The sequence below is a fragment of the Podarcis cretensis genome (genome assembly GCF_951804945.1).
Source record: "Podarcis cretensis genome assembly, chromosome: 5".
Lineage (NCBI taxonomy): Eukaryota > Metazoa > Chordata > Lepidosauria > Squamata > Lacertidae > Podarcis > Podarcis cretensis.
Window position 1 is genome coordinate 49,804,427 of NC_137174.1, and position 26,117 is coordinate 49,830,543.

At 43.0% G+C, this 26,117-nt stretch overlaps 1 protein-coding gene across 3 annotated transcripts in view; it reads left to right on the forward strand.

The window, feature by feature from the left end:
- The first annotated feature begins 6,052 nt into the window (after positions 1-6,052).
- The window catches only part of SHTN1 (shootin 1), a 68,238-nt gene continuing 48,173 nt past the window's right edge, over positions 6,053-26,117 (forward strand). Inside the window, exons 1-3 of one of the 3 annotated variants that reach the window (XM_079976703.1) lie at positions 6,053-6,158; positions 12,251-12,303; positions 19,609-19,669. In XM_079976703.1, coding sequence (XP_079832829.1) covers positions 6,101-6,158; positions 12,251-12,303; positions 19,609-19,669 — 172 coding nt within the window. In that variant the 5' untranslated portion in view covers positions 6,053-6,100. Of the gene's footprint in view, positions 6,159-6,425; positions 6,517-6,566; positions 6,716-12,250; positions 12,304-19,608; positions 19,670-26,117 lie in introns of those variants that run through there. The other 2 variants (XM_079976705.1, XM_079976704.1) reach the window with 2 other exon arrangements.

The window sequence follows — 26,117 nt, forward strand, 5'->3', positions numbered from 1 at the left end:
TCATCCAACTTGTTGTGCAATGTCTCAAGTCCTGCACATAGACCACCCCATGGACTGAATTAATAAATTATACAGTTTGATGTCTGTTGGACCATTGGCCTCCATTAAGGTTTAAGTCAGATGAGCTTTGGCGATAGGAGTTGTAGTCAAACATCTGGAAGGCACCTCATACTGCTGAAACTTTGTGCAAAAGATTTTAACTGTTACATACAAAACTGTCACATTTTCAGATGCTTTATTTGGGTGTCTTGGGTAACAGGCTGAGGAGTGTAGATGATGTAGAAAAATAGAAAGAGAGTCTCATGACTTCTTTAGTAATCAGGGTATTTCAGTTTATGTGTATTAAACTTTGGTTCTCTAGCTAGTATGCTGGAATAACACTACTACATAACAGTTCTTTCTTGGCTTATTAAATGATCTATGGCCCTTTAAATGTGTCTGAGAGTGGGGTTACTGGGTTGCTGTTATAGAATCATAGAATTGTAGAGTTGGGAGGGATCCACAGGATCACCTAGTCCAACCCCTTGCAATCCAGGAATCTCAGCTAAAGCATCCAAGACAGTTGATCATCCAACCTCTGCTTAAAAACGTCAGACGAAGGAGAGCCCACCACCTCTCATGGGAGTCCAATCCCTTGTCAAACAACTCTTACTGTCAGAAAATCCTTCCTGCTGTTTAGTCACAATCTCCTTTCTTGACCTTGAAGCCATTGGTTCAGGTCCCACCCTTCAAAGCAGGAGAAAACAAGCTTGCTCCCAGGGGCGGAGAAAGGGGGGTGCGGTGGGTGCAGGCTGCCCCGGGTGTCACCACTGAGGGGGGTGACAAAATGCCGGCCTGCAGCGCACCCGAGCCCCACGTCTCTCCTGGGAGAGATGCAGTGGCTTGGGCATGCGCAGGCTCTGTGCTGCCCAAACGGTCCGCCTGCTGCCTCCCCCCCAGCTGTAGGGCAGCTGAATGGGAGGAGGCAGGCAGACTCTGGAGTCTCTGCGGTATGCCCCGCCCCTATGGGCAGATTGCCCTACCCTCGCCCCGCCCCTATGGGCGGCTTGCCCTGCCCCTGGACACTCCGCCCCAGGCACCTGAGCGGCTTCCTCCACTGCTGCTTGCTCAATTTTCCATGTTTCAGTCCTTTAGATATTTGAAGATGGCTATTGCATCTCCTCTCAGTCTCCTCTTTACCAGACTAAACATAACCAATTCTCTCAACTGTTCTTCATAAGGCTTGGTTTCCAGATCCTTGATCATCTTGTTCTTGTGTTATATATTTTGTGTTTTTATACTGGAAACGGCCCTGTGTTCTTCAGATGATGGGCAGTATATAAAATTTAATAACAATAATAACAATAATAATTCAAACTACTCACATGTCCCTGATACAGTGTCAGTCCAGGGCATTACTGGGAAATAAAAACAGGTGGACCCAGCTGCTCAGAGTGCTGCCCACCACTGCTACCACCAGAGGGGCTCCACCCTCAAAGCTGGAGCTGATCTTGGAGAAAACTGGCTTAAGAGTGACAGAATACCAAAACGCAGAATGATACACATGTGGAAAGAAAAGGCAGCCTGAACCTTGCTTGTTGTCTCTCTCTTTAGTAATTTGGCTATGGAAACAAGTCCACTCAGGAAATCTAATGATTCTTGTACAAGGATGTGTGTGTGTGTGTGTGTGTGTGTGTGTGTGTGTGTAAGGGACACACAAATACCCATTTACATATAAATATATATTATGCTTCCTTCAACGGCCCGGAAGATACGTACATGTTATACTAATTCTGACATGGTAGAAACACAAGATCTGTGCTTATGCTGTGTAGAAGTATACATGAGCATCGCAAGTTGTGATTCATTTCAGAAATAATCTAGTTTTTGAACAAACAGGCAAGGGGGTGGCCTCTCTTCCGCATTTCTGAACCACATTCCTCTCCACCACAGTAGTAAAATGAATATGTTAAAATGCAGATTATGCATTACTGTTCAAAAATTACCAGTCATAGAAGAAATATGTTTTTGGATAAGAACATATTTTAAAGCTGCAATACTATATGCAGTTATGTGGGAATAAGCTCCATTGGATTCAGTAGAACTTACTTCTAAGTAGACATGCATAAGCTTGTGCTTTGAAACACCTCATAGATTGAATCACAGCCCTGTAATGCCTCTGAATGAAAAGAGATAGATACCATGCTGCTACATATTGATTCTTCAACAGACAGTGTTGTTTAAACATCATCAATTCAGTTTGTCTCCAGTGCTGAAGATCAATACAACAGATAACTCAGTAAAATGTGCTGCAAATTACTTTAACTCCTGTATATGAAGCTTGCCTTTTATTGCTGTTTGCTCCTCAATGTTTACTTTTTAAATGATTTTCTCCCTTAACTAGCGCAGTTTAGTATTCACACCTGCGGAATTACAGGCCTGAGAGGATTGTTTGTGCAATCTTTTCCAGTCCCTATTTGTTCTATATATGCGATCCATAGTGCAATGAGCAAGTTTACTCAGATGCAAGTCCCACTCTTTTTAACAGGGCTTATTTCCCATGTAAGTGTGAAATATTGCAGCATGATAGTGTAATCCTATGCATGATTACCAAGAAGTAATCCTACTATGTTCAGTGGGCCTTACTCCCAGGTCTGAAAGTAAGCCGAAGTGCCTTTATGGACACCTACCTGGGAATAAGCCTCACTGAACATGATGGGACTTACAGATGTGAAAAGCAGTGTATGCGCCATTAGGAAGAGAGCTGGATCCCTGAATCCTAGGCATATGACTCTTCATTTCCCTCTAAACCCTCTCCCGCTCTGTTAAATGGGGGTATTTCCCTAAATCAGAGGTTTGCAATGAATACAAGAAAGATAGTAAATCATTTTGCAAACTTGAAAAGATTGCTACACAAATGTGCAGCAGTGACAGCCTCTCCCCCCAAGATGTTCTGCTCAATTAGTTACTGCTAAAATAATACTTAAATGGACAGACCTGGAAAAGTTCAGATGCCTTTGTGCCAGAACACGTAACAATTTGATGCTGTTGCCTAGTAGGTTTTTAAAAAAAAAAAAAAAAAAATCTTTATTGGAATTTGTAATGCTAGCTCTGTGGGTTGCTTTCATATGTTGACTAATTGGTAGTCTGCCGTTTCATCCTGAAGTTGTAAGATGTCATGCCACGAGCTGAATAGGTCATGACAAGTCATGATTTGACCTTCTGATGAGTCAGCCACTCAGTAATCTTGAATGCCCTTGCCTCTTATATGCGCCATATAGTATTTAACTTACTACCACCCCCTTCTTTTTAAAAAAGGCTGTATCTCACTAGTACTTCTTAGAGTCTATCAGTAAACATCACCCCACCTTTAGATCTCCCACCTATGATCCCCCTGAAGCAAGCACACACTGTTTGTCCCATTAAGGCTACTTAAATCCCACTGAAGTCCTGAACAGCCCCAGTCAACCCTGCCCACCCCCATTTTTATGTTTGAGTAAAAATGCTTTGGATCAGACTTGGGCCTAAAACTTGCCAAAGTCCTGTACAGTATTAAATTCCCCCACAACCGGGAACATGGTGGCAGCTTCTTTTCCTGTGATAACGGGTAAGGAGGAAAAGATTTCTCTGAGCTTATTGCCTGCATAGAGGAGGGCTGGTTAATATACCGTATTTTTCGCTCTATAACACGCACCTGACCATAACACGCACGTAGTTTATAGAGGAAAATCCGTAGGCATGCCACCCGTAGGCATTCCCTCCATAACACACACAGACATTTCCCCTTACTTTTTAGGAGGAAAAAAGTGAGTGTTATGGTGCAAAAAATACGGTATATAGCCTTTAATGTATGTTTGGTAGACCTGTAGGTGGTGTTTAGTGCAAAAGGTTTGCAATGAAATATGTCAGTTCATTTGTGTAAATCTACCATTTAAAATTCTTTTTTGCATTCCATACCTACAATATACATTACCATGATCTTATTTATGTCCTGTAATCAGTGCTTTTTTTCTTTAAAAATGTTTAGGGGTACTCTCATTTTTACTCAAGAAAATACCATTTTATGGTTCAAATCAAGAAAAATAAATACAGTAAATGGAGAAAGTACAGTGGTACCTCGGGTTACATACGCTGACCCAGAAATAGTACCTTGGGTTAAGAACTCTGCTTCAGGATGAGAACAGAAATCGTTCTCTGGCGGTGGCAGCGGGAGGCCCCATTAGCTAAAGTGGTGCTTCAGGTTAAGAACAGTTTCAGGTTAAGAACGGACCTCCGGAATGAATTAAGTACGTAACCAGAGGTACCACTGTACAAAGATTCACAAAATGCTTAGGGGTATGCGACCGTACCCGTGTCCCCCGAGAAAAAAGCACTGCCTATAATACACTACAAATTTTCATGTACAGCCAAGATGTTTGCAGGTTTATTTCGGGGTTATTGTTTAGTATTAAGTGATGGATATAAAAACCGGCCCAATACATGCTCTTTTGACCCTCGCCCACCATGGCTTATTTGTGCCAGCTGGGAGTGGGGAGTTGACTATACGTGTGTCCAAGGAGTGGTAGTGCAACCATTTTCTGCTTGTTTGATATCTCAATGGCTTTTGATGCTGTTGACCATGCTATCCTCCCTTTTATTTGTTTTCCAGTGGTTCCATTCCTATGTATGGGACCAGGTTCAACACATTGGGTGGGGCTATGTGCATATCTCCTGTATGCTGGCCATCGTTTGTGGGGAGGTGGAATGAGGTATCATGTTGATGACAACCAGGTCTGCTTCTCTGTTATATCTAAATGGGTAGAGGCCATAGCTCATTTGAACTGATGCTTGGATGTGGTGGTGTGCTGGATGGAGCCCACAGGTGAGATGGACTCCTGATAAGATGAAGACTTTGTAGGTAAGTGGTTCCCAGGTTTGAGGGGTGCCTGTTATCAACTTAGATTGATATTCCAACTATATGCTTTCCTAATCAGGGATAGCTTGGCTACTGTGAGTCGTGCTGATAACAATCTCATGAAAAACATGCACTTAATGTGGGGCTTCCCTTGAGGTTGCCTGGAAGCTGTAGCTAGTGCAGAACACAGCTGTTGCTAGTTAATTGAGTAGAGTACCTAGGCATGCACATACAGTCATACAGTGGTGCCTCGCAAGACGAAAAGAATCCGTTCCGCGATTCTCTTCGTCTAGCGGTTTTTTCGTCTTGCGAAGCAAGCCCATTGACGGCTTAGCGGATTAGTGCTATTAGCGGCTTAGCGGCTTTTAGCGGCTTATCAGCTTAGCGGATAAGCGGCTTAGCGGCTTAGAAAAAAGGGGGGGGGAAGTCGGAAAAACTCGCAAGACATTTCGTCTTGCGAAGCAAGCCCATAGGGAAATTCATTTTGCGAAGCGCCTCCAAAACAGAAAACCCTTTCGTCTAGCGGGTTTTTCGTCTTGCGAGGCATTCGTCTTGCGGGGCACCACTGTACCTCTTCTTGCGAACGCTTCATGTTGCGTTTTTTCAGGTTAAAAACGCGGCAAATGCGTTGCTCTGATTACGGACTTTTCGGGATGCGAACAGCACCCTGGAACGGATTGTGTCTTTTCCATTGAAATGATAGTAAGATTTCACCACACACTGTGTCCATGACCTCCCTGCCCTTCCTTTGTTTAACTGGGCTCATCCAATTTCATTCCATTGGGACCTTGCAACCACCACTGGGAACACTGCGTGGCAAATATTTTGCAAGGGATGTAAAAGATGAAAGCTCATTCATTCCCAAAACAGGAGTAATGGCGAGGATAGAGCCATAACAGAAATGGTCTGGGCATGATCACTACATGTCCATGACTTGTTTGTTGTTTTGGGGGAAGCAAACTTTCTCTCTCGCTTCCTTAAAAAACAACACACACAAAAAAACCGTGGCTTCCCTCCTGCCCTATACGAACGGGGCGAAAGCGGCCGCCAGAAGGCCGGGCATGTGCAAAAGCGGCAGCAGCTGCAGCCGCTCGAGGGCTCTGCCCGAGCGCACGCGGCCAGCCTCTCCGCCCCTCTCGGCGCTCGCAGGTGAAAGCGGCGCCTGCCTGACGCGCTCGGGCGGCGTTTCCGGGTGCCGAGCCAGACGCTCTCGGGCGGCCCGGCAGCATGAGCGGCTCCGAGGCGGCGAGGCAGCTGGAGCTGCTCGGCGGCCTCAAAGACCAAGGTAAGCCGCGCAGGACGAGGGCGAGGACCGGGGGCCCATTGCACCGGCCGGCCGCTCCTCCTGCAGCGCCTGGCGTGAAGCCGCAAGAGGCTCGGGGAGCGGCTGGCGCGCCGCTGCCAAAACAAAAAGCACCCGGGCGACCTGAGCGGCGCTTTGGCCGGCCGCCTAGCGAGGACCCCCTCTGGGGGCGGAAGGTCGCGCCGCGCTGCCCTGGACCAGGGACGCCCCGCCGCCCAGTGTCGAAGGCAGCAGCCAGACGGCGAGACGCAGGGTGGCGGGGGCGAGGGGAGGGGACGCCGCGCGCGCGCACTCCTCGTGCGTGAGCTCCGGCAACCGAATCCGCCCCGCATTGGAGCTGGTAGGGAAATGGGTCCCCCTCCGCGGGGAAGCGCTTGCTAATAGGGCTGGCGTCTCGGAACCCCGAGGCCTGGAGGCAGCTCTTCCACCCGCTCCACACACACATACACACACCCCAACCGGATTCGGAAGATTTCCCGTTTGCCTCCTTGTTTCTCCCTGCAGGAAAATGTTGGCAATCCCCTCTCCTCGGTTGCCGGGTAAATCGGGCGGGTTTGATTATTTAATCGGCTTGCGCCACCTCCTCCCATCGGCTGCAAAGGCTTATTGTTTTCTTATCCACCTGGCGCTGCAAGAGGAAAAGACGATTTGTGGGTTTGGGCGCAAGGGGTGATGAAATCCGTGGCACGTGGCTGGCTTTGTACGTCCCCTCCCCCTTACGAAAGAGCCTTATTCCCCAAAGTGAAACAATCCCTTTTTCCCAGTTGGAAGGGTTCCAAGAAAACAACGTTCGCCTGGTGTTTTTACGTTCCCCGCAGCAAAGCGCAAAATGATTCAGACTAGGGAGTCTCCCCACTAATTGAGCAGAGAGCTGATGCTCATATAGGAAGGCAACTTTTCAATACATGCCTGCTGCTGGTTAAAATTTAACTAAAGGAAGCATGGAGTAGTGGTTATAGTACTAGGCTAGGATTAGGGAACCCCAAATTTCTAAATCCCCATTCAGTGATGAAACTCATGGGGTGGCTAACTGCCAGCTAATACTCTCGCTGCATGAGCTACCTCACAGGGTTGTTGTGAGAATAAAAGAAGGGAACTGTACATGGGCGTAGCCAGGATTTTTTTTTGGGGGGGGAGGCCTTTTTTTAGTGGGGCCAGAATCTCAGTTTGCTGTGCATTTTTATTGATTTAGGGAAGCAGCTGCTCTTCCCTGCCCCCCTTGGCTATGCCCATGGAACTATATGAGGTCCTTGGAGAAAGGGAAAGGTTTAAAATATATATCATCCAGTAGAATTGGGTGGTGGTCAGCATGCATCCCTACTTCTTCCATCTATTCTTCCATTGCCTATTCAGGCAGTGTCAGCTCTAGTTTTCAGCTTGTTTTAAACTTCAAGCCATGTTACCAGCCTCCTGTCAGTTCTGTGCATGCTGATGGCACACCCTGGGCAGCTTGTGGCATCTGAAGGTTTTTGTTGTTGGCATCTGGCCTCATAGGGAGTCAGACTGTTGGCCCATCTAATTCAGTATTGACTACTGTGGTTGACAGCAGCTCTCCAAGGTTGCAGACATTCAAAATCACACAATATTATATTTTGTGGAGATCAGGGTCTTGCCTGCGGTCACATTTCCTACTGCCCTCCCCCTTCTGCTGTCCATACATTTGGGGAAAGTTTGAAAAGGGAAGCCATGCATGTCTACAGAATGGTCATTCAGAACATGGTTGCAAATCATGAGGCGAAAGAGCAGGCTTGCATTTTCAGGCATTCCCCAGTGTACGGATATCACAAGGTGAGGCTCGCAGGGCATATGTGGGTGCCTGGTCTCCCACTCAATGCAGTGATAATAGAATGTGTGAACAGAGTTACTGTTCTAGGCCAAATTGACGTCATAGGTTTGAAATACAGTGGTACCTCTGGTTACGAACTTAATTTGTTCCAGAGGTCCGTTCTTAATCTGAAACTGTTCTTATTTAATTTTATAATGAATGATTTTAGAGTGTTGTTTGTGCTGTACTTTTGTACTGTTTTATTGTTGTTAGCCGCCCTGAGCCCGGCTTCGGCTGGGGAGGGCGGGATATAAATAAATTTTATTATTATTATTATTATTATTATTATTATTATTATTTAACCTGAGGTACCACTTTAGCGAATAGGGCCTCCTGCTGCCGCCCCCGCACGTCTGTTCTCATCCTGAGGTAAAGTTCTTAACCCGAGGTACTACTTCTGGGTTAGCGGAATCTGTAACCCAAAGTGTTTGTAACCCGAGGTACCACTGTACTATGATACGACTTTGAACAGTCATGATTTCCCACAAAGAGTTATGGGAGCTACAGTTTGTTAAGGAGAACCCTCTTCCCCTCATGGAACAACCATTCTCAGAATTCCATGGGAAGAGGGATTGTTAAATCACTCTGGAATTGTAGTTCTGGGAGGGCAAGAGGAGCCTGCTAACAACAGCTCTCAGAATTCTTTGAGGGAAGTCATGAATGTTTAAGGTGGTATCATAATGTGTCAAATGAATAGTGTGAATGTGGTCCTAAGGTACAGTGGTACCTCTGGTTACGAACTTAATTCATTCTAGAGGGCTATTCTTAACTTGAAACCATTCTTAATCTGAGGTACCACTTTAGCTAATGGGGCCTCCTGCTGCCGTCGTGCTGCCACCACACAATTTCTGTTCTTATCCTGGGGCAAAGTTCTTAACCCGAGGTACTACTTCCAGGTTAGCAGAGTCTGTAACCCGAAGTGTTTGTAACCCAAGGTGTTTGTAACCCGAGGTACCACTGTATAGGGAGTGGCAGGAAAACATTATCAAACACTTGATGCATTACAGTATTTTACACTTACCAGAGAATCTCAGTGGAGGAAATCATAACCAGGATAGAATGTGAAAAATCTACCCTCCCTTTAAACTTTGGAGTCATCCAATGTCCCTTCAGCTCCAGCCATTATCACATATTTCTACATGTTCACACATCAGCTGCCCACATTTACTGCTGACATGCAACCCCTGAATGTTGGTTTTTCCATTTTTATTATTTTTAAAGACAGTTGTGAATAGAGAAGTAGCCAAGTATCTGGCCTTCTTTTGTGTGCTGGATACTTCTGACTGTTGTTTTTAACTGGATACTTCTGACTATTAGAGTTTAGTTCCCAGGTCCTTTTGATTTCAGGGAGATGGAGGATGTGAGTCATAAATTCATGGAGAATAAATCAATGGTTGATAGAAGATAAACCACAGGCTATTTGTCTCAATGACTATTTGGAATGTTCATGTTCAGAGACAGTATGTCACTGGCATACCATGAATGAGCAGCATGCTGGTGGTAAATAAATCAGAAAACCTTGACTTTCTATTGTGTATGAACTATGGTTTGTTGCTTCCTATCTATACCCTAAACTGTGGTTTGCTGCAGGCTTATGGAAGTTTGTGTTTTAGGGAACAACAAACCACAATCTGTGCTTTTGACATAATTATGAACACAAAGCTTCCTGATTTGTGCACACTGCTTTTACTAGGAGGAGCAAAGTGAGAGCATTTGAGCAGTTAGTGTCAGCATGCTGCCTGTTCAGGCAAAATCAAAGCCTGACTTCTGATTTGGGAATACCTAAATGGCATGGACACTAGTAGTTGCCTTTGCTAGCATTATAGGACAGTGTAGGCCAAGCCTACCCAGATGCTTAGAAAGTTGATGCTGTTTTAGTATTATAACTTTTGTATGCTTTTAAGTGTGGTTATATTTTTGTTTTGTTTTATCTTTTTGTAAACCATTTGACTTTTTTTGTTTAGTTTTTTTACAATAAAGCAGTGTATATGTGTAAATAAATAAATAAATAAATAAATAAGATTAGCCCTTGTTTTCCCATGTAAAGAAATCTCTTGCTTCTGGTGGGCCTCCTAGTACTTATTTGGTTGCTGGGATTCTTACAAAGAATGTTGGACTAATTAAACCTTAATCTAACTGTGCGTGGCAATTTATTGTGTAAATAGCAGTATATTCTTTGTATCAGTTAACCCAGATTACTTCGTGCGTGCTCCAGCAGATCCTGTATAGGCACTCAATGCTTTATAAATTTAAAACACAGATGAATGAGACCTTGTGGATTCTAGGTCTCACAAGGCTGAAGCTACCTCACTCCTTTTTTAAAAAACAAAGACCTAAGAGGCTATTTGTACTCTAGCCACAGACTCCTAGGCATGGCTTCTCAGAAGTCAACCCCATTGAATTCAAGGGGATTTAATGCGGGTGGCGCTGTGGTCTAAGCCACAGAACCTAGGACTTGCCAATCAGAAAGTTGGTGGTTCGAATCCCCGCGACGGGGTGAGCTCCTATTGCTCGGTCCCTGCTCCTGCCAACCTAGCAGTTCGAAAGCACGTCAAAGTGCAAGTAGATAAATAGGAACTGCTCCGGGGGGAAGGTAAACGGCGTTTCTGTGCGCTGCTCTGGTTCGCCAGAAGCAGCTTTGTCATGCTGGCCACATGATCTGGAAGATGTACACCGGCTCCCTCGGCCAATAAAGCGAGATGAGCGCCACAACCCCAGAGTCGTCTGCGGCTGGACCTAACGGTCAGGGATCCCTTTACCTTTTAATTCTAAGAATCTGTATAGGCTTGCAGCCTGAGTCCGTGAAGTTTAGCACTTCTGTTAGCCTTTTATACTTCCAGAACTTCTGACTTTTTGCCTCACACTAAGGTTACCTTTATAAATACTTTAGAAAGTGCATCAATAATTAATAGATGTTCTGAACGTGTTGCAGACGAGACATTGTCAGAAGGAACAGTTTAAAGCTGGGCAGAAGACATGGTACAGGAATCATCTTGGGCTCCGTGACAACTGGTTAATCTTTCATGGAAAATGTCTCCACATAATTTGTTAAGCAGCAGATTAAAGTCTGACTCACTTTTTTATATAAAAGCAGATCACAGAGTGATACCCAATTGTGTGTCGTGATCAGACTAGACCCACAGAAATCAATTGACAAGTCCAAGTCGGGCATCACTCATTGGGTTCATAGTGCCTCTATAGTGCTGGAATTACACATGCCTGGCAAAGACTTTTCTATTCTTTAAACATCTTTTTAAAACGTAATCTCAATATTATTTAATTTAGGCTCTTCTAAACTGATAGGGATTACCTGGTTTTAGGTTGTGTCTGGGTGTTTTTGCTCCTTTTGTATGATTAAATTGTTTGATATTTTCCCCTTGACTTGAATATTGGCTGAATTGTTTGTATTGTTTATGGTTTTACTTCCGGTTTTAGATATTAGTGTTGTATGTTGCCCAGAGACCTCTTGTATGAGATAACAAATAAATATAATAACTAAATAAATAGATACCTGCAATTTCTATGCAAGATTGCTTTTAAATGCTGCTTTTATTTGTTATTAGTTTTAGTGTTTCTGTAATTTTGTTGTTGATGTAAAGCTCTACTGGGAACATTTTAAAGGGCAGCTTATAAATGTTATAATAAATAAGCACATGACCTGCAGCTGGACGTGTGAACTGAACCTGCTAAAAAGCATTTTGTTTGTGGTAACAATATCAAAGTTATATGTATACTGTCATAACTGTGACTGTGTGTGAGATGTTGTGTGAACCATCCTACAGTTATGCACCGCTATGCACACCTTGTGGGGAAAATTAGAAATCAGTAATTAAAATTAAGTTGAGGCTATAAAGTCAAAACACCATTGGTGTTGCAGTTACTGAAGATCTAACTTCACTCATGATGTGATTATACAAGCTAGTTTGATTGTGAGAGAACACGAGTTCAGTAATGCAAAATTTCTAAATAAAGGGTATATTCTGCACGAGTAACAAAATGACTGGATATATAGCACCCTAAATGTCTTTTAATTGCTCAGATAATGTCTGTGATGATTCTGTGATATTACCTGAACACTCATTTAAAGTCCTGTATAAATGCTATGTGTTATTCCAGTAAGTAAAGTGATCTTTATTATAGACTTGCAACATGATGTTTGCAGCTGTAAAGTTTATGGATGTGTGAAAGTTAATGAGATGTCTATGAAGAGCACCACCAAGATAACTTTTTATGTATCTTGTTTTTGTAGCTATTGGTGAATATGAAGATCTAAGAGCAGAAAATAAGAAAACAAAAGAAGAGGTTTGTACTTGTTTTCATGTGATATGAAATATTATTGTAACTATTGATTTTGATGGACCTTGGCACAATCAGCATTTCCGCTTACAAATATTTTATCCATATGAGGGAGTATTTGCAGCAACTTCCATAACCATAGTAGTACTTTGGTACCACTGTGATGGTGGAAATTATTGGTATGTATATCTGTGTATCACCAATTTGCTTAGTAATTTTGTCCTTTATTTACTTATTTGATTTATACAATGGACGCTCGGGTTGTGAACGTGATCCGTGCGGGAGGCACATTTGCAACCCGCGGCGCCGCGTCTGTGCACAAGTTGCGATTTGGCGCTTTTACATGCGCAAAGTGCGATTTAGCGCTTCTGCGCATGCGTGAGTGCCAAAACCTGGAAGTAACCCATTCCGGTACTTCCAGGTTTGGCGCAGTGCGCAACCCGAAAGCACGCGACCTGAAGCTTCTGTAACCCAAGGTATGTACCTGCCTTCCACAAAAGGAGCCCAGAGCAGCAGCACTAAAACAATATTATTTAAAAAGTTCTAAAAACAGTTTAAAAATATTATTTTAAAGCATTCACATTCTCTCAGTCAATGATTTCCTTTTGCCAGATTCAGTGTTGTTCAGTCATCAAATACCTGGCTAAACAGGAATGTTTTAAATTCCTCTTAAAAGTCAGTACACTGGTGCCCCGCAAGACAAACGCCTTGCAAGACGGAAAACCCGCTAGACGAAAGGGTTTTCTGTTTTGGAGGCGCTTCGCAAAACGAATTTCCCTATGGGGTTGCTTCGCAAGACGAAAAAATCTTGCAAGTTCCCGCGGTTTTTTTCGCTCCCCCCCCCTTTTCCTAATCTGCTAAGCCGCTTAACAGCTGTTCCGCTGATAAGCCGCTTAACAGCTGATCGCTAAAAGCCGCTAGACCGCTAATAGCGCTAATCCGCTAAGCTGTCAATGGGCTTGCTTCGCAAGACGAAAAAACCGCTAGACGAAGAGAATCGCGGAACGGATTATTTTCGTCTTGCGAGGCACCACTGTAATGAGGAAGACAGATGTACCTCTTCAGGGAGCCACCACTTAGAAGGCCCTGTCATGAGCCAATGCCAACCAGCAGCTCCCAGCAGTGGCACAGTGTATAGTCATACTGAATATGTATGTCCCAGTGGATAACAAGGCCATAAACGTCTACTTAGAAGTAAGCCCCATTAAGTTCAGTGGGACTTTCTCCCAGGTAAGTGTATCTTGGATTGCAGCCATAGAATGAGAACTGCCAAACTTGATATGTTGATATAAGAGAATTCTCGTTGTAGTTAGCTATATTCTGCCACTGTATTCTGCTCTGGTCAGACCTCACCTGGAGTACTGTGTTCTGTTCTGGGCACCACAGTTCAAGAAGGACACCGACAAACTTGAACGTGTCCAGAGGAGGGCAACCAAAATGGTCAAAGGCCTGGAAACGATCCCTTATGAGGAACGGCTAAGAGAGCTGGGCATGTTTAGCCTGGAGAAGAGGAGGTTAAGGGATGATATGATATGTTCAAATATATAAAAGGATGTCACATAGAGGAGGGAGAAAGGTTGTTTTCTGCTGCTTCAGAGAAGCGGACACGGAGCAATGGATCCAAACTACAAGAAAGAAGATTCCACCTAAACATTAAGAAGAACTTCCTGACAGTAAGAGCTGTTCGACAGTGGAATTTGCTGCCAAGGAGTGTGGTGGAGTCTCCTTCTTTGGAGGTCTTTAAGCAGAGGCTTGACAACCATATGTCAGGAGTGCTCTGATGGTGTTTCCTGCTTGGCAGGGGGTTGGACTCGATGGCCCTTGTGGTCTCTTCCAACTCTATGATTCTATGATTCTATAGTTGACATTGCCCGTATTTAGTTCAGATAAGAAAATTTCTCATGCAAGTTTTCAGCAGAAACCAGTAACAAAACTACTTCCTTATTTACACAGTAATTTCAGACGGTCACCACCACCACAATGTGCCTCTTAGATCATGATTCCTATCCCAATCCTGGCCTGGATGCAGTTTGCAAGCCGGAGCACACACTGCAATCATTTTCTTCTCCTGCCTGTTAGAGGTGCAAAGCAAAAACAAATATCAGGTTTCTTGCAAACCCCTCCCTACCCTCACACACAAAGAAATTGATAGAAACCTAGTGCTCATGGTGGTTACTACAGCAAGTAAAACAGTGAATTATGTGGAATGACTCCCATCACCATTCCTCCCCTCCATCTGAACCCAGTGCCCTGGTCTAATTTAGTGGGAAGGTCTTTACCTCATTGGGAGAACATCTCCTTTGTATGCAGAAGATCCCCAGCATCTACAGGTAGGCTGGGAAAGACTCCAGTCTTGAAATGTTGCAGAGCAACTTTCAGTCAATGTAGACAGTACTGAACTGGATGGGCCATTAATGTGAATGAGTATAAGGCAGCCTCCAACATTCCATTCCTAAAAGATGGTCTAAAGTTGCCTGTGGATTGGATGACTGTGAATAAATAGAAGCTTAATTTGGACAGGGTGAAGAAATAGCTTATGGTGAGTGGTCCCAACGCCTGGGGAGTGATGGAAATACCTGTCCTAAATAGGATCACACTCACCCAGAAGGGGCAGGTTGGCAGCTTGGGAGTGCTCCTGGTAGATGTCCATGCCAAGATAATGTCCACAATCACGTTTTATCATACTCTCTTGATTTGTCAACCACATCCCTTCTTAGACAAGAGGGATTTGGCCACTGGTTGAGCATCCCTGCTTTGTAGTCTAAATGTGAAGTGCTATTTCTTTTAAGCTGTGATCCTATACCCACTTTACTGGTGTTGAGCTTAATGGAACTTAAGTGAGTAGACATGTCAAGAATGGCACTGGTTTAGGTCTGGTATCCTAGAGGAAGCATCTTCTCCCATACGTACTCTATTGCCTTTTGAGATCCAGTACTTGATGGGCCATCAGAATATTAACACCCATAAAGCAAGTTTCCCCTGTGGTCTCCCAAAGTTGTGACAGCTGAGGACAGATTTTGAGAGCTCGTCTTTTTTAGATCAGTTTAAATATTTTTCTTTCTTTTTAAACAGGCTTTAAGTTAATGTGACTTGATACTATTGAGGCTTTTATTGCTTTTATTGCTGCTGTTGGGTTTTTCCATTTACTGTTTTTTGTGATTGCCTTTATTGTGTTGTGAAACTTGTACTGAAAGGTGGGCAATTAATCTTCTAAATGAACCATCGTTTGACCAACAATGCCAGTAGGTGGATCTTGCTGTGCTCCCCCTTGCCGTTACTGATGCATCGTGGTTGGGACTTTCCAGGGTTGTGGGTTTTGTCATCGCAGCTTCCTAATTCATAATCTGTACTCTGTTTACATGCCATGATAATCCATAAACCTTGGCTTACCACCAACAAGCACTTTGCTCAAGCACACTGTTGAATTGTTCCTGTGTCACTACACCCTTCATGGAGCTGGGAGCAACAAACCACAAGCCTTGGTTTACTGCAGGGTTTGAAGGGCTGTCAGGAGACATTCTTCTCTTTGCAGGAGGCCATCATCTGAAGGGCTTCCAGTCCTGGTCCAGTTTAAGATAAACTCTACAAGAAGGGAGAGGGCCTTGAAGTTGTCCATTATCAGTTGGCACCTGGACAGAATGCACTATATTTCTGCTTGAATTACAAATTTGCACCTGTAAATATAAATTAGCACATTCAAAGGCCTTTTGTGTGATGAATTTTTTTGGCAGTAAGGAGCTACCCTAGACTAGTGTACTAATTCCATCGGTAATGTCGCAGATAAAACTATGAGAGGAGGCTACAGTGTTGTGTAGTCCTCTCCCCACTTTCCAGCTCAAAACAACTTCTTGTAGACTGCAGTACACCCCTACGTCATCAAGACTAACGATCATCAACACTAACCAGAATTGCTATCTGAATCAGATTTTGAAATTGATGCAGATTTGCACTCCCTAGCTGAGACGGAACCTGACAAGGGAACGTTGGAGGAAATTCATGTTGCAGGGCTTGGGAAGTGAATGGACATGATTGTGACTAGCTCCTGATCTTTTAACAATGAAACAGTGGCATTAACAAGAAAACAGTGGCATTAACATCTGCACTGAGACAAGAATAATAAGTCATTGGTTATCTCTAATCCATATTTCTGAACTTTTTTTTTTTTTGCACATTGCATGTTTTTGTTCATGGAAACAACCAGTTTCTGTTGCTATAAAGCTATACATTTGCACTGGTTCCTTTTCTTTATTTCCACTCACAGTCTTCTTCCCATAAAGTAAATACAACATACTATTGATTTACAGCAAAACTATCCATATTTTCAAGCCTCTGAGTCTGATCAATGTGAACCACTGACATGAATATTTCATCTTCTCTTCCATACCCTAAGAGGGTTTATCTTTTTGTGGATGTTTTCGTGTGTTAAGATTAGAGAAAAGAATACTACTTTGGAGGCAGGGGCAGCTGGCACCTCCAGAACTGCTGTCCTTGACCATTCATTAGCATTCTAAGACATAAAGGGTTTCTTTTTTAATATATTAAAAAACATGGTAGGCAACCCCATTGTTGTGGCAGGCATATCTGGTTTTTCAATGAGACATTTTAATTCTACAGTTGCTTATCATTTTGCTTTATTTCAATGAATGGATATGCAGGCTGCAGTCCTGAAATTTCAGTAGAATTTGGATTTTGCTAGGTTGAAATAACAGCTAACGTTTTCCAAACTCATGTCTTTCTATGACAGTTACCTTTCTATAACAATGCCTTGAAAAGCTGCAGAGCACAAATTAGATGTGATATGGGAGATCTGTGATTTTCTAGGTTGTCTTTCACTGGCCTGCCAGTAAGAACTACGAGGCTTGTGGGTGCTAGGGGCAGGGCCTTTTCAGTAGTGGCCCCACACTTTTGGAACTCCCCACCCAAGGAGATTTGTATGGCTTCATCATTGCTTGTTGTTATTCCCTTAAATGTGCATAGTTGATGGCATGTGTCAAAAGAATGGCTACTGATGTCTATTAACTGATTTTTAGTTTAATTAGTGTGTGTGTTTAAAATTGTAAGCCTCCCAGGTGATCTGTTTAACGGAGAAGGGGAGGAACTTCAGAAAGTCATTTGCCAAACTGCTCTCTGAAATACCTGCCCCTTCCCTTAAACGCAGCTGCAGTGAGGTTAAATGGAAGGGGAGGAGGTGCTTCAAATAACCGTTTGACAAACTTTTCTGTGAAGCCCCTCCCTTTCCTTTCCTTTGGAAAGGATAGGGAGGTTTGTGAGAGCTGTGAGGGGGTGAATGTTGTGTAAAGGGAGGAGGGGTTGGCCAGGTGATGGGAAAGGGCACTGGCAAAGGAGATGGTGAGTTGGCAGAGTTGGTGAGCAGAGCAAGCAGGGTCAGGAATCCTTTGTTAATAAACAAACAAATAAAGGTAAAAGGAGATATGAGCATGGTTCAATCAAACTTGGAAGTTGCATTGTGGAGAGAGGATAGACATTTCTCCACACTAGTATTCCAATCAGCTTCTCCCCCTGCGCACACACCAAACAAAAGCTGTTATTTTTCTGGTGCATTTCCCCCCTGTAAGGCAAATACCGTATTTTTCACTCTATAAGACGCACCAGACCACAAGACGCACCTAGTTTTTGGAGGAGGAAAACAAGAAAAAAAATATTCTGAATCTCAGAAGCCAGAACAGCAAGAGGGATCGCTGCGCAGTGAAAGCAGCAATCCCTCTTGCTGTTCTGGCTTCTGGGATAGCTGCGCAGCCTGCATTCGCTCCATAAGACACACACACATTTCCCCTTGCTTTTTAGGAGGGAAAAAGAGAGTATTATAGAGCAAAAAATACGGTAAGTAGTTTGATTTATATTGTGGAAACTTGCACGTGGCAACGTGTTTTACCTGCAGAATGGCCTTGATCCAGTTCAGCCCCCTCCCCCTATAGCTGCTTATAACTTAAAAGAAACAAGAGAGCCTGATCAAAGATCTCCTGCATCACATCTTGCTTGACTTTTAACCCTTAGCATCTCCTGTATGTGCACATACCATATATGTGTAGGGGAAGCAGATCATGTTGCTGGTCCTGCCCTGTCCTCTGTGCATTTGTCAGAAGGTGAGCATGGGACTTCTGACACATGTAGAAGTCAGGAGTAGGGCCAGTAGGCTGGTCCCCTTCCTCTTTCACTTGATTAGTATATATGCACATAGAAGGTGAGGATAGGTCTCTACTGCCTGATTTGTTTACCCATTCAAGGGATTAGTTGAACTTTGAAAGAAAAGGTGAGATACCCTAGGACAATTAGTCATTCTTGAATAGCTTATGACTGACTGAATAGATGTCATTCAAATGAAAGCAGGGCCATGGCACGCTAAGGTGGGTGTAATACTTTGTGATTACAAGTAACCAGAGATGGGTGTAGAGGGAGGAGGACTGAATCACCCAAGAATTTGTCTCTGTGGGCAAGGAAGGCTTGTAACAGCAATTCTTAACCATCCAAGTTTGATGAGTCTGAGCATCTGTGATTGTATAAACAAGCCCTAGAGCAGCGGAAGAATATGTTTTTTAAGGGCTGTACAAAAATCCCCTTGGCGTGCTTTGTGGCCCTGAATCAGGGCTACACATCCCACCCTGGATTCTTCTGCACAACAGTTGAGCGGGTGTGCATTAAAAACTTTTTGAAAAGGTTTGGATGCACATCACCATGCAGGATCAGGTCCTCTTGCTTAACTAAGCAGGAGCATCCGATCCTGCATGGTGCTGGCTGATCCTCCTTCACGAGTGATTTCCCTGCACATAAAGGAAGCTGCTCAAGAAAAAGTGACCAGCACCATGCAGGATCAGATCCTTCCACTTGACATTTGTTAGGAGGGAGGATCCAACCGGCTTAGTGCTTCTTCATAAGTGGCTTTCCTTACTCCACTTACACTAGCTGTGGGAAAGGAATTTCCTCTGAGATAAGAGCTGTTGAAGCTGTAATATTAAGGTGGAATGTTAAGTTGGGAAATATCAAGGTAGTCGGAGCTGCTAATAACATCTTTAGTGGAAACCTGTTCATTTTAACTTGCATGTCCTCTCTGCAATTGATGGTGCAGCTTATGAATCTTGTCATTTGAACCTTGACGCTTTTTGTACTGGAGTTTAAAAACCAAAAGCAGGAATTGGCTCCAAATTACCATTTGCCTTTCTTTAAAATTTAGTTTTAAGTTAAATCTGCTCTTTTAGCTTTACCCTAATTCCTGATCGTTGTTTTGCTTTCTGTTGATTGTGGAAGATGATTTAATTATTTAAATTCTGAAAATGCCATTGTATCTTCCGGCAGTGTGACAAAATCAAGCAGCAGAGAGATGAAGCAGTCAAGCAGTTGGAAGAGATTCAGAAAAGTAAGTAGTGTTTTCCAAAGGAATAAGGGTTCTTTGCTAACAGATTTATGTTGTGTTGTGACTCAGATCTAACTTTTGGAAATCTGTACAGTAATTCAGTTATTCTGGGGTTTTATCCTCACAGGTTTTTTAAAATTATTTTTTCATTTTCAGATTTAGCAAGGAAAGAAAAAAAGAGAAAAAGATAAAAGATAAATTGAAATTTAAAAAGAGAGTGAAGATTAGTAATAATAATGTACAAAAATACTACTACTAACAGTAGTCCAATTAAACAGAGTAAAATACATTACACAGAATGATTATTAAAATCAGACATTCTGTCAGATAAGAGTTTGCTCCCCTGAGGAATTCAGCTTACCATCCCTGCAAACTTTTCTCCTTACTTGTCCCCTAATAAAAAGTCAATCAGGTACCCAGTCAATCTCTTAACTGGGAGATTTAAATCTTTGAACAAGGCTGCTCTTAAGTCCTTGTAGATTAGGCAAACCAGTAAGTAGTGTGATACTGACTAGGTGTAATATGCTTGGCCCAGGAGTGCCAACGTAAAATACATTTTGGGAGAGGGGGAGGTGGTAAGCCCTGCTGCACATAATTGATCACATGACACAGTGCACGTACACCATTTGAATGGCAATGCCCATCAAACGGAAGGGGGGCGGCCCCTCAAATATTTTACTGAGCGGGCCGAAGTGACCTTGGCCCCTAGGAGTTGGCTCCTATGGCTTGGCCCCACAAAGGAATGGGTAACTTGGAGGAGGTGATCTTTGTTTTTGGTTTGCATTACCATCTCTGCTTCTTTAAGGTCATGCTCAGGAATGGGCAATGCTAATTTTCACATTGCCTTGGGCTGGGTTTTAGTGTGGGGTAGCTGCAGTGGGATAGACTTGCCCACTTCTGCCTTCTCTGAAGCCTATTGTAAGACCCCTTTGTGTCCCACAATTCCTTTGGCACATACAGAGACCTCGAGAAAGGGGGTCACTTTCTCCCCACTTTGCATCATATTCTTTCCCTCCTCAAAATACTACATTAAATAGTCCTAATAGTCCTCTTGTGGGATTTCAATTTCCCTATTGCAGCTGGTAAAATTTTCCAGATGTTGAACCGCCACGAAAATGTGTAGGAATGAAAGCAAAAGCTGAGACAGGTTGAGAGGCAGTTTTATGGCAGTTCCTTGAAATTATCCTTTCTCTCTACCCACAAAAAATGCGGAAGATAAAGCTTGACAAGGATGACCTTTTCTGGCACATTAGGCACAAAGTTTTTCCTAGCAGGGATTCTGCCAACCCTCCCCTGCTTAAATGCCTCATGAGAAGCATAAGTTGATGGAACTGCAATTATGAGAAAGATTTTATTGTATAAGTTTTAAAGGTAATTGTAGAGCTTTGAAAGCATCATTTACTTTGTTCTAAATAAATAGGAAGCAAGCTGCATATTGTTTTTTAAAAAAGTTATCGTAGGGCACAAATGCTGTTAAAAGTAGGCAGACATTCAAGTGGTATAGTTCTCCCTGTCACAAAGATGCAGCGATGAGGAATTTCTGCCTGTTTTGCAGACTTTTGAAAACAATAAACACTGTTTTTGTGATGTAATGCCAAAAGCATATGTCAATATGCTTTCTAGGCACTTGCAACCTCATAGAAAACCTACATTTCAGTTCTGACATGGTGAAAGCATCACCAGTTCTATTTACATTTTCTGGTCAAAGAATCACTTCTGTTTACTGTCTTATTGCAATCTATCTTCCTTCCTTCCTTCCTCTTTCTTTTCTTTTCCTTTCTTTTCTTTTCTTTCTTATCTGTACAGGGGAATGAAATATTCCTTTAAATACTTCCATTTGGATAGCATTACTTGGGTTGAAAAGTGGCAGGAGTATTTGTTCTCCAAAAGACTTATTCTTTTATAAGTAAAATTGCTTGAAACGAATACACTAAATGCCAGCTTTTGCCTCCTTACTTTCAACATTTGTCAACTGCTGAAGTAATATTATTTTTTAATTTTTGGAATACTCAGAATGCTAGCCAGGGGCTGATAGACAGAGAACATCTTCCTTAGTTCAAAGAATTGCAAGGAAAAGAAATCTCTGCCCTTGCCTCCTTTTATTTACATTTTACGTTTATTCATGTGTGCTTTTGCTATTCTTGCCCACATATGGAGGATTCTAATTGGAACTGGCTGTGACGGCTGTGTGGAACTCTTCCTTTGAATATCTCTGTGGTGGGAAATGGGGTGGGGACCCAAATTCAATATAGTGGAGAAGGCTTGTTTGCTTTACTGTCTAAGGCTCAGGCTGCTGACTTCTTTATGAAGGATCAAGCACATCTACATAACCAAATTTAAAGTGGGTATGATGATGTCTCCCACTGGCGCAAGGAATAAATATGCTAACAACTCTCCACCCCCCCCACCCCCTCCACCAAATATCCAGTTTTCCCTCTTGTGTGATAATGGTTCTATTGATGCCATGTGGTGTCTGGAGGTAACAAAGCACAGCTAATGGGAGTGGAAAGCCCTCCCGTGAATAGCTTCTCAAGAGAGGAGATGACAACAGTATTGCAGCCTGTTATGTTAGGTCTCTGTCACCATAGTATGTTTTGTTGCAGTATTAGGCATTAGCAATAGAGGGTTAAAAGAAAGAACCTGCACCTCATACATAGATGACAAAGAAATTTACACGGCTGGGGTTTGCATCGGTTCATAAATGCAGTAGAAAAACCTCCAGTGAAATAGTCCTAAACTTTAAGCTGTTTTGAAATAATCTGATGGAGTGGCTATATGTTGAGGGGGGGAAAGGCCTAAGAAGTCAAATTCCTGTGAAAAGAAGTGGAAGGAATAGGGCAGGCACACACAGACACCTTGTGACTTGTTAATATGTGCTAGTGATACTGGGAATTCAAGAGCCTGGCAGAAAATGTCAAGGAGTGGAGTCTTAAAATTTGAAAGTAATATTTGCTCTTGTAAAATGCCGTGGGTTTTCCTTTATCTTCCTTTTCATGTGCTTCACCCCCTCCCTTTAAAAAAAAAAAAGAAAGGGGGGAAAAGACATACCTTGTAAACATAGCAATAAAATGCCGGGAATATTAGGATTTTACAGCAATAATGGAGCCCATTATTTAAACGACAATATAAAAGGCAATTATATTGATGAAGAGCTACATGGGCTTTGTGTCTGTGAATAAACTTGGCCTGCGCTCAGCTTCTATTTGTTCTCCCGGCATAAACACATATTGTGTGTGATTCCTGTTTAATGGGGCCCAGTCTGTATGCCAAGCAGCTGCATTTTAGGCCCTATAGCGTGATTTCATAGCTCTCTGAAAATTGGTTCTATTCAGCAGAAGAGATAGGAGGTGGTGGTAGGGGGGGAAGCTTCAACACACAATCATTTCTTTTCAATTGGAGCCAGAAAGGTTGATGACAACATGACCATTGTGTGATAATGATAAGACCACTAAGGATCTGTACTTCTCATCAAGGCTTTCACACAACAGCAGATACAATTTAATTCACTGCTCTGTCAGCAGTGCTGATACCATTATGCCGTCTGTCTCCACAGTTATAATCACTGTCCTCCGAGAAATGCAGTTGAAATGATCTTGAGCAGTCAAAGAAACTCTCAATTAAGGCTGCCACTTCCAATGTGTCAGATTGTGTCTTATGCACTTGGTACAATTTTCACTTCCAATCCTGTTTATTTACAATGTCGGCCAGTAATTACGCTTAACGTGTCATTTAGTGAGGGTGCCCCTGCCAAGGAGATTGTTGGGTGCTGCAGTGCCATTGAGGGGGAGTTTCTTGCAGTCAATGCCATCAGCGGCTTTTAGTCCCTGATGGGATGCGGTAGTAATGTTGATAATGCAAGTATCACGCTCATCAAGTCATAATTAGATGCCACTCAAATGTGCCACTTGTAATAACAGTGTTGATTCATGTTTTCTCGGCGACTGCAACTACTAATTAGTTAAGTGGTTTTTGGTTGGCCTGCATTTGCTGCATATTATTATTACCCCTGAAAAAATGTTGAGGTTGGAGAGGTTTTTGGCCACTTAGTGTTGCTTTATGAATTTTAATATCAGCATAATAAGAACTTTGGACAGTCTTAGGAAGGGGGGTATATGTATGGGTGTGTGTATATATGTGTGTGTGTGTGTTCAGATACATTTTACCTTTGGAATTTAATCATAATTGCAGGTTAACTAATCTTTAAATGAACCATGAGGTCTTAAAAAAAAACCCTTTATATTTTACATGAAAAATCTAGTTAATTTTCACCTCCTACCATTAATGTAAAGTGACTCTTTTTTTTAATGCACTACTCCTACCATTTAATGTAAAAGGAATCAGAACTTTCTTGGCTAACTTTATGAAACAACAAAGCAGCTTTTTGGACAAATGCCATGTAATCACTTTTTCTTTTCTTTTGACAGTGGATTAGACAGATGTCACAACTCGGTGACACATTAGCAATAGCTTATTTTTTCTGTTTGTTGTGATTCTTCAGGTTGGAATGCATTCTACGCTACCATACAGCCGGGTACCAAACCTGAACTACCTGGTCTGTGTATCTGCATAATACACGCTGGGTGAAATTCAGTGGCGTCTGTGTATGGACAAAACGGACATCTGCTTGCACAATGGGACTTCCCTTTCCTCTTCTCCCTAGTGCAGCTCCCAGAAGCCAGGGGTGCAGAAGTCAGCTCACACAATGTTGGATTTTCCCCACATTTCCAAATGTACATTTTACACATTGAATTGTACATGTAAAACCTGTTTTGTGTACACTTAGAAAATTGTAACGTGCCAGGTTGATGTGGTAGAAGACTACAAAATACCTTCTTTAGCAGGATCCAGCCTATGAGCTTTGCTTTCTTGGCTCAACATCTTTAGATTTCTAGGACACTGAAGTTGGTTTTCCATGCAGCCTGATCCTATATGTGTTTATTCAGAAATGATTTGCACTGAGCTCAGAGGAGCTTCCTCCCAAGTAAGTGGGCATAGGATTGTGGCCTAAGAGAGGTTGGCTGATGACCATTTGTTTTATTATTCTTGCCTTCCACTGCAGCATGTGGCAGAGATTATTTGCGGCATTTCCCCACGCTTTGCTCAACTCATTCCATTTTCTGACAGTATGTCTGCAGCGCATGCAGTGCTTACCCCTGTTCTTGGCTTATGACACGCTGCCAAATAGGTAGCCTGGGTTGACCTAATAGAAGATAAACCTCTTAAAGTACAGGGCTTCTGTGTTCTTTTGATTATTGGATCCCAGGGCTGAGTATTTCCCTTGGTGTCTCTGTGTTTCTACCTCATCTACATGGGAAACTACTGCCATGTGTTGGTTTTCTAGGCCCAGCTATAACAACACATCTAGGCTCTTGTGGTGTGTCTATGTATATCTCCTTTGGTTAAGGCTGTTTTCTTTCATCTCTCTGGTGGTACAGTGCCAGATGCTGACAGAACACGAAACATAAATAACAATTATAGCAAACAAGAGGGAGAAAGCCATTGGCTTCTTATTCATTTTCGAGCCATCGCTCACAGCACTGTTTTCCCACCACCACCAATAAAGTCCCAAAAAGCTTGGATTCAAGTGTGAAAGAATCATAAAACTGTGCTTCTTAAATTGTGGTGCCCAGAATTGGACACACTACTCCAGGTGTGGTCTGACCATGGCGGAATAGAGTGGGAAGAAAACACATCAACTCTAGTATCCCATAACGATAGACAGTACACATAAGAAGAGCACTGCAGGATCAGGCTCGTGACCCTGTGGGAAACCCGTAAGCAAGACATGAAAGCAGGACTTGTGATTCCCAGCAACAGATATTCACAACTTCATAACAATATCATTTATATGCAGTTGGGTGACTGTCCTACAACTGGAGGCTGTTTTTATTCTGAAGTTTTCTCATTTGGTTTGGAAGATGAGACAGTGAGACTTCTGTATTCAAGGCAGAGATGTCAAGGTTATAGCTCTGCCCTTGGGCATATACAAGGGCAATCTAATGCATTCCTACTTGGGAATAGGTCCTACTAAACGCAGTGAGTTGCATTCAACCTAGTGCATGCCCCTAAATCTGTTCTGTGGGATTTCTACAACCTTCCCAAGCGGATTTGGGGATGCCGCAGGACAAGGAGAGGGTGAAAGCTCCAGTACATAAACATAAACTGTTCTGCTTGCACATTTTTAAAGTTAAATACCGTATTTTTCCGTGTATAAGATGCCCCCGTGTATAAGACAACCCCTATTTTTTAAACCCGAAATTAAGAAATTAACTTGTTTAGCTTTTTTGGGGAGGGGGGGGTGAGTGAAGTCACTATCGCCAATCGCTCACCCGCCTTCCCGCCACTGCCCAATCGCTTGCCACAGCCACTGCCGATCGCATACCGCCTCAGCCACCAATTGTCCGCCCCGTTACCGCCACCAACAGCCCACCCACCCACTTTCCACAGCCGC